Source organism: Urocampus carinirostris, chromosome 12 (assembly GCF_059441175.1).
Source record: "Urocampus carinirostris isolate Australia breed hairy pipefish chromosome 12, RoL_Ucar_1.0, whole genome shotgun sequence".
Lineage (NCBI taxonomy): Eukaryota > Metazoa > Chordata > Actinopteri > Syngnathiformes > Syngnathidae > Urocampus > Urocampus carinirostris.
In genome coordinates this window covers 4,568,928-4,578,209 of record NC_142360.1, presented here as the reverse complement: position 1 = coordinate 4,578,209, position 9,282 = coordinate 4,568,928, and the positions used below count along the sequence as shown (strand labels likewise).

Here is a 9,282-nt window from a genome sequence, read left to right as displayed (position 1 = left end):
CATCATGTTGAGGTTTTTGAGTTTTTCCTTGCCCTCATGTCGTTTTTAAATCAGGGGACAGTGTCATAATAGTCTGTGGTTTGCAATATCCTGTGGTCTTTGCAGCCATTTGAGACTCCTTGGCATTAAGGGCTATACAAATAAACATGACTTGACTTTAAAAGTTTGTTACAATTTATTAAAAAATGTATCAAAATAGTTGTTCAGCATTTACAAAAAGCACACCACATTTACTGTGTTTACATTAAGAGTGATGAAATATAGCAAGAGCTCGTGTACAGTTAAAAGGAAATAAAACCTTAAATCAATGGTGCATATAATGTTGAGGAAAATAAATCCTCATGGGCCATTTGATGTTGAGAATGTTTCCATAAGTTCTTTTTTTTTTTAACAAAGTGGAATTCTTTTTTGATGGCTCGAGTATTTTGTGACGGTAAGTCTGAGTAAGCACAAATGTTTATCACATATCAAAATCGTTTACGTTATCTGAAAGCCTTTGAAAAAGTACATCAAACATTTGGCCTTCTTCTCATGTAGGAAAATCAAATTTGAAATCCGCTGTGGTCCAAGTCAGTTGAAACCAGTCAAGTAGTTTTCCTTTTTTTTTTTGGTCCGTCGATGAAGTCATGTCCCGATGTCTCTTTCAGACAATCGCCTGATATCATCGACGTCTGACTTCACATGCAATCAAAGAACAAAGTCTGAGAAGTCAACAGACAAGGTTGAGGGAATGTTTTCGGATGAAAGGAAGAAAAATAATTCTTATAAATAGCCCCGAACGTGCTCGCTACCGACAGGACATCTCGTAATCAGCGACTTGGCAACCTGGCCTGGCGCGTGCGAGGTCCAAGGCATCAGCTCTTGTGATGGACGGGAAACGGCTCTAAGGAGAGGCGGCTTGCGTGACTCACGTATACGTCGCCGTCCTGCAGTTTGACTTGATGCACTTGTTGCTGAACCGGAATGGACAAAGACAAAAAAAACTTAAGACACAGAAAATTGGTGCGAAATGTGTCATGCACCTGGGTTGCAATGTCCCTAGCTTACAATTTTTTCACCTTACAACGTGGAATGCTCTGCTTTATCAGACTCTAGTAACGGCACTTTCTCCGCCAAAGGACATGAACAAGAAATTATTGCTTCCCTATAATGTTGATGCCAGTTATTGGTATCGATGTGAATACTAGCTTTATTTGCTATCAATAATTAGAACAGTGGCTGAAATTAGTATAGGCAGTCCTCTAGTGTCCAAGAATCACAAAGTAGAACTTACATAATAAATTACTGTAATCCCTTTCTTATCACAGTTAAAGGGGAGCAAAACACTGCAAAATATGGAAAAATCTGCAAAATAGTCCCAGCAACAGTCGACCGGGGATAACAGATCGCAGCCGAAATCATGCATTTCATTCTAGGCAAGCTAAAACGCTGTGCCTCTTGACAAAATTGCTTCATGCCCCTTTTGCAGCAAGATGAGATTAGGGATGATGAACAGCAGCCACACGAGTGCAGTTCATCTTAGGCGGAAATACAATAACGGCAAACAAAGAGTCGCCAGCTTCAACAAAAGTGTGCTATGCCGGGTTCCGCTCACAGCAATATGAGATCGGGGATAATGGCATATTTTTCAACAGGGGCCGAGAAGGACAAAGCCCCAAGTAGCGAGGTATTACACGAGACTATTTAAAAGTAATATAAAGGCAAGTATAATGATGGAATCTGAAGGCAATTTTTAACACATTGATATTCAATAGTGGTATCCGTACCTGGTATTAGTATAGATGACTTATCAAAAATGTTCCCTCTAAGCTGCACGCCTGCGCAATTGCGCACCGCCCGCACATCCTCAGCGCACAAGAAAATCTAGCCAGCGCAATGTTCCCTCTAAGCTCCGTGTGCGCGCAATTGCGCACTACCCAGAGCTTTTCAGCGCACAAGAAAATCTAGCCAGCTCACAAAAATCAGGGCTCGAAATTGCTAATTAAGAGGCGAATTAAGTCACAGTTACAGTGCATAAAGGTAAAAATACACGGGTTTCCCTGACGCTGTGTTCGAAATGTGGTATTTTGATGGCAATGTCGAAGTAGAAAGAAGTTAAGTAAAGTCAGTAGAGTTTTTCCAGAACCAGCTTCTTCGGCTCAGCTCACTAAAAAGAACCGGCTCTTTCGGGTCCCAAACGGCTCTTCAGGTTGTTTTTGCTTCTTTAATCCCTACACGACCAAATATTATATAAAATTGTTCACAAAATGACTTAAAGGAAGGGGGGAATAGAACATAAACGAAAAAGATACCAAAATGAAAAAGTAGTGAAAAGCTGAAAAAAAGAAACAAAAGGAAGAGAAAAAAGAAAGAAAAATTCAGAAAAAAGCCAGAAAAAAAGAAAAGAAAGAAACAAAGGAAAAAAAGTAAATAGAGAACAAAAAGAAAAAAGTAACACCTAGGAAAAAATCAACAATGAATTTTTTTTAAAGGAATTTAAAAAAATAGAAAAAAAACAGGGAAAAGGAAGAAAAAGTTTGTGTCGCATTCAAATAATTTCCAATTATACCAAGTCAATCTTGTTGCCAACATTGTACTTCCACTAAAAAAATGTGATTAAATACAGTTGTGTATTGTGCAACCGACTAAATAAGCCCCCAAAAATGTTAGTATTATGCGACAAAAGATACCAGGAAAAAAAAAGAAATGGAAATGGCCTACAAACGTCATTTGTTGTGAAAACAAATGACGTTTGTAGGCCATACAACCTTTGCAATAATACATTAGTCAATTCATTCAAAAGTGAAACATTTTTTTTCATTGCCGAAAACTCAGCAAAATGTAACTTGATGTCAAGTTTTGGACATGTTTGATAATGATTTATTTGCCACACTTGGGATTGCTGTTGCTCACTGTTGTTTCAAGCGTTGCTCGCCGACTTTGTGTGAACGCTCAGACCTGTGGAAAATTAGAGGGAACATTGCTTATCAATAGTTGAGTATCAGTTTCGGGTTTAAGATTGTGACATCTAAAAATCCCTAAGTCTAATTACCATATTTTGAGGACCATAGGACGTATTGTGTTAAAAGGCGTAGTCTCTGTAGTTGGTTCAATTTCTGAATTTAACACTACACAGGGCACACAACATGATAGGGTGTGAGTGCATTCTGCTGTGACAATGGTAACCCCCTGAATGAAATGTTTCCCCTTGCCCATACAAGTCAAGTCATGTATATTTGTATAGCCCTTATTCACAAAGAGTCTCAAAGGGCTGCACAGATCAAAAACTATTGCAAACTACAGACTATTATGACACGAAGGACAAAGCACCAAGTAGCGAGGTATTACACGACACTATTTAAAGGTAGCCCAGCATGATAGGGTGTGAGTGCATTCAGCTGTGACAATGATAACCCCCTGAATGAAATGTTCCCCCTTGCCCAAACAAGTTAAGTCATGTTTATTAACCCTTAGTCTTCTATTACATTCTCCCAAAAATTAGATACAAAGACGTTTGAGTAATGTTGGGGCATTTAATGGGACATTTCATTCAGGGGGATGGACGGGCATTTTTCGGGGCAACACTGTCTTACAATACAAATATACAATGAGCGTAATTAAAAATAAAGCAGGACTGAGTTTGGTTGTGGTTTATTTAAGTATTGATTACACACAGATAAAAACTTGTCAGAGTTTGTTTTTCAACTTCTACTATTTGCGAACCTTCCATTCATTATTCGTCAATTTTCTTGCGGCGGCTGCTCGGCTTCTATGTTATTCCAAGTAAAAATCAACACACCACGGCGGACAAAAACACTGAAAGTGAGGTTTTGGATTTAATTTATATTTGAGGGGACAACTGTCTTTACCCTCACGTAGCACAATAACATTCATATTACTAGACCCGCTCGGCGTAAGCATCCATGAGCACTTCTACAAACAATGCATTGCGTGTGACGTCAAGCGTCCTCTTCAGCGCAAGTGGGATACGATGGCATTTAAACAACAACCGCTTAGAAGTCACAGGAGACGCATAGAAGTCGCATTTAGTTCGAAATGTGTACGATATCACAAAAACATTGGATTTCACCCAAAAATCGGAATAGAGAATTACGGTCTGCGGTGTAAATGGGAGCCTCGTCGTGTCCTTAGATACGGCCCTGCTTTACATCACACACGGGGGGCACTGCACGAAGGAAATCGGACACTTTTATGTGCGCCTTATGGTCGTGAAGATATGGTAATATTTTCAACGAGAGCTATCAGTATAGTAAGTACAGATGCTGCCCTACTTACGAACGAGATCCGGACAATTGTTCGTATGTTAAATTTGTTCGTAAGTTCACTACAGCCCCTTTTTATCCTCCAAAAACGTGCAATTAGAACCGTACACAGGGTAGGATATCGAGATCATACTAATATTTTATTACTGCAGTCCAAATTATTAAAATTAGATGATTTAGTAAAATTCACTGCACAACTGCTATTTAAGGTTAACAAAAACATAGTGCCAGAAAACATCCGTAAAATATTCATTCGGATAGAGGGAAATTATAATTTAAGGGGCTGTAGTGAATTCCTAATCCCAAAGGTGAGAACCACCAGGAAAAGTATGTGTGTGTCTGTGTGCGGAGTCAAGCTTTGGAACGGTTTGCAAGACGAAATCAAACGGTGTCCAACTATTCACTTGTTCAGGTTTAGATACAAAGGAACATTCCTGGCGGAATACAGAGATGAGAAGGTGGGGTGGGGTATGAGTGGTGCGGCAGATTGGGAATAGTGCGTCGAGTTAACTTTGTGTTATTGTTGCTATTCTTATATCAAAACTACTAATATCATGACAATTGTTGTGATATCATTGGTATATTTGGTGGGGAAGATGAAGGCGTAGGTAATATAAGCATTTTGCTTCTTACTACCCCTTTTCGAACATATTATGTAACGTTATTTTTTTGTTAAATTATTGTTTTTGTTCTGTTTTTATTTTTTTTGATGTTCGAATAAAGTTTTCATTATTCATTCATTCATTCATTCAAGTTGCTTCAGTGCTATATTTTGTATGTTTAAAGTTTCTATAAGGATATTTAAGGCTTGTATTAAGAAACGTGTATTGTTTTGTACAAAAAAATAAACATTTCATAAAATAATATGCTCTATAAAGATAAATAAAGTTAAGTTTAACTTAATTTGGAAGATGAGCTTCAACAGTTAGGAGACTTCCGTGGTAAAAAGTGGCCGAAAAAAAAAAACGGTCCAACCATTTTCTCAATCGCATCAAGCTTCCTTGTTCCACTTTCATTTCAAAAGAAACAGCTCGTCTCTTCTTACACTTTACACCAACCATATTGAATGGATGCATGAGATATTAAACAATAAAAATGTCAAAGTTTTTATCACGCTGGAGATACAGTATAGAATGTTTACACACGAACTAGGAAGAGGAAGCAGATTTCTTCTCCGGGGTGGATTCTGGGTGAACTTTCACCACGCCACACACCTGTAGAGGCGGAAAGGAGTACTACGGTACTGTGCTGTACTCAGAAAAAAGGTGCACACAGTAGAAAATGTAACTAACAGCAATGTCCGGATATTTTTCCACATCCCGAAAAAAATGTTCCTATCTACCGTTTTGCGTAAGTCGAATGGTTGTAAGTAGGGCGGCGTCTGTATTAGTCACTGGGGAGACATTTTCTTATCAGAGGCACAGAAAATATTGGTATTAACAGTTAAATACTCAAAGAGTTGAGTCCAAATGAAAATGGCATCAACCATAACAACCTTTCAAAATGCTAAAAATGGTTCCAGGCTCATTTCACTTGAATTCCTGACCTTCAAAGATGTCCCCGACTTGCCGGTCCTCAAGTCAAAGTCGTAGTCATGCCACGGACAGAACACCCGCAGGACTTGTTCGGCCTCTTCGATGTCCCCCTGACAAAGTGGACCCCCTGGGAATGATAGAGATTTTGTGTCGAATAAAAAAAAACCTAATGATTTGGGGAGTCCAAAGAGTAAAGAATTACAATGTTTTAAACCAGAGGAGAGAAAAGCATTGATCAGTAGAGCGAAAGAAATGGGATGACTCTGGTTATACTAGTCTACCAATCGTATAAGACCTTCTTGTAGGGTAGTCTGGAAAGAGAGGAATTCCGTTCATCGAAATAAGAGATACAAGGATGCATTGGTATCTCCGTTTTGCCTGGTTGGAGTAGATGTTTTATAAAATGTAGGGTTCAGATGAAAAAAATGATGCTTTTCATAAAATACGTGTCTACGTTGTTAATCAGCCTCAGCTTTTCCTCGTATCTAGTTTTTGAAAGACAGTCTAAATTTATATAGTACTCTTCTTCCATTTTCGCTTGTAACATAATATGACGGCTGCTTAAAGTCAACTAACCCTCCGAATCCTCTATAACTGACCAAATGAATCAATCGTAAATCTGAGCAATATTATTTGAAGTACCAGAATCTTAAGTGTTTTTTTACCACAACTAATTGTAACATTTAGAGGGACTTTGTGTATTATTGTGTATTTGGAGGTAAAAATTTCATTAAAAAAGCCAACAATGTTGATTTTATGAAGTAAGCAAAAATCTATCATTTAAATGTGCCTTTTTTTGGAGAGACTGCTGCCACAGTCTTGTTCCACGGACAGACTGAGGAGATCATTTCTTCCTCATGCCATGAGGCTCTTTAACTCCACCCGGGGGAGTAAAAGCCCACATTAAAACCCCAAACACACGTTTGCATATTACCTTATTTTTATTACAGTGTGCATTTTCCGTAGCACTGTTTAAATACTCTATATCAACACTTTATATTGGGTATTTTTGTATTCTATATCTTTTATTTTGTCATTTTATTTTTCAACACAAGTATACCGCTGGAAGTGTGAATTTCCCTACGGGGATGAATAAAGTATCTATCTATCATCCATCGAAATATAATCAAAAGCCGGGGAATTTGAAATTATCCTTCATAACATGACCCTCACCTAGAGACAAATGACACAAATTAAACATCTTGCAACTACAGTTAGCCAAAAAACAAAAACCATGTGAGGGCCTGTGCCACAATTTTGGGGAATAAAAATAGTGGGGGGTTTTGTCACTATGAGTCTCTGTAGTTCATATTATTCCCTGTGCTTTTTAGCACTGATTTTCGATTGCACTAATGTATATACAATCGGCGACAACTAGTAGTTGAATACATACTGACCCTGTTAAAAACTACAACATTAACAATGTCGTGTCTGACTAAAAGTGTCATATCTATTGGATTTTTTTACATTTAAATATCACTCAAATGACCGTGTAATAACGATGTTTAAAGTTTTACTTTGAAATTAATTTCAGTAACCGGTAACCAACCAATACCTTGGTTTTCGAAAAGCGCTTTATTTTAAATGTAGATGTAGTTTTTCTTTTTACCAGAATGGGCACAGCGGGCGTCCATGGCGAAAAACTCGTCTTTGACAAAGAAGAGGCACACGTCCGATTTAAAGCCGAAAGACGAGTACAAGAGGCGGCATCTCTTGGCGGAAAGCTCCGAAGCAGCGCCGATGTGTCTCCAAGCAACGCCCCCCACTATACCTTCTCCCTCGTCGTGAGATGAAGCCATTAAAACCCGGCGTCATTTAACTTCAGAACTTTTAAGCACCAAATAAATCGACATTTGTTGTGCCACGTTGGGACATTATTCGATGTTTTATAGCCGGAATGTCACACCGAAAAGTGCTGCTCATCTACGCGCGTGCGCGCGCATAGGTCTTGTTTGTTGTCATTTCCTGTTTTATCGATGCTTGAGTTTCGTGAGTTATTTGAAATATATAATATGACAAAATCGGATATATTAAAGTAGACTCAACAGCATTCAAATTACACTGAAATATGTACAATTTAATTAAAATAACTTTTTTTTGCCTCCCTCTTAGATGGCGGACATCTTGGTAATTGGTGTCGACTTAATATGACGTCAAACTTACTTACAACCAATGACGTCATTTTACTTAGACGGCAATCGTCAAAATGCTATTGTACAAAATTAAATTGTTAGGGAATACTGTGTCTGGAATGTAATTTTTTTCTCTCTCTCAAGTTCAATTCCTGTTTGACAGTCCTGCCACTATACAACATCATCAAAAAACCAAAACATTTTGTGTGCCTGAAAATGTAATTTTTAACTTTGTAGTCTTCGTGCCTATGATGAGTAATGTCTTTTGTAAGCTGCCCGTGTGCTATTGGTCAATATCATATACGACGCTGGTCTGCCATTGGTTTGCGTCACGGCATCATAGAAATACAGTTATGCCATTGGCCGAGGTACCCCCACAATTGAATTATGGCTCTTCATTCACAGAAGAACCATGAGTGTGCTTTGACTTTGCAAGTCAGTGATACAATACTGTTTTATTGCTCTAGGTTCAAAGGCTTGTAGTGATGCTAAAGGGAGAAGCAAAACATGAAAACCATGGAAATTGAGCTAGCGATTATGAAAGACTACAAAAAAGGCACACACATCATTGCACTGCTACGTTAGATCTGATCAATTGACGATTGGGACGATTACTGAAAATAGGCAGGAAATTAAATCAGGGAAATTTTACCATGGGCATGATAATCATCGCACGTTATTAAATCAATTTGATTTTTCGTCCTCCCTCACTATCTACTCCTGGACCACTGCATCCACCTTCTACTCCACTTGACCAGTTCAAGTCACATCACACCAAAGTATAAAATGTTTTTTATTCATTTACATATATATTCATGTATAATTTTATTCAATCAGATACAAGTATATTACACATAAGTAGTACAGGGAGTACAAGCCAAGAAATATGAACACTGCACCGCTTCCACAGGTTGGGGTACACGTTTTCTTCTATTTTATTTATTATGGGGCAGTCAATGCAAATATAATTTGTAACAAATGTCATTTTCTACTTTTTGGTGTCGGTTATTTTGGGGAAAATGCAATTACACTTTTAAATGAAGTGACTAATAACTGCCCTGCGACTGATTGGCAACCAGTTCAGGGTGTCTCCTGCAAACAAACAAAAAGGATAGCTGGGATGGGCTCCAGCAACCCCACGACCCTACTGAGGATTAACAGTGCAGATAATGGATGGATGAATAACTAATAACTTCGCTCTTCAACATCTTCTTCCGTAGCTCTGGACCAACATGAAGGTACAGGAACTCAGAAATCTGGTCACTTGAGTTATGACCAACAACCCACAAGGTATCACCACAAACATCACCTTCAACCACAGAGAGCTATAACCTGTAATATTTAAATATCTTG

The 9,282-nt window shown here is 38.3% G+C and overlaps 1 protein-coding gene across 1 annotated transcript; it reads right to left on the bottom strand.

Moving 5' to 3' along the window:
• Positions 1-207: 207 nt before the first annotated feature.
• On the bottom strand, positions 208-7,919 carry LOC148354705 (Rieske domain-containing protein). Its single transcript, XM_088350374.1, has 3 exons — positions 7,407-7,919; positions 5,809-5,924; positions 208-953 (listed from the first exon to the last, which is right to left on the bottom strand). Exons 1-3 carry the CDS (start codon positions 7,594-7,596, stop codon positions 855-857), a joined length of 405 nt encoding a protein of 134 aa, XP_088206500.1. The 5' UTR covers positions 7,597-7,919; the 3' UTR covers positions 208-854.
• Positions 7,920-9,282: the final 1,363 nt, after the last annotated feature.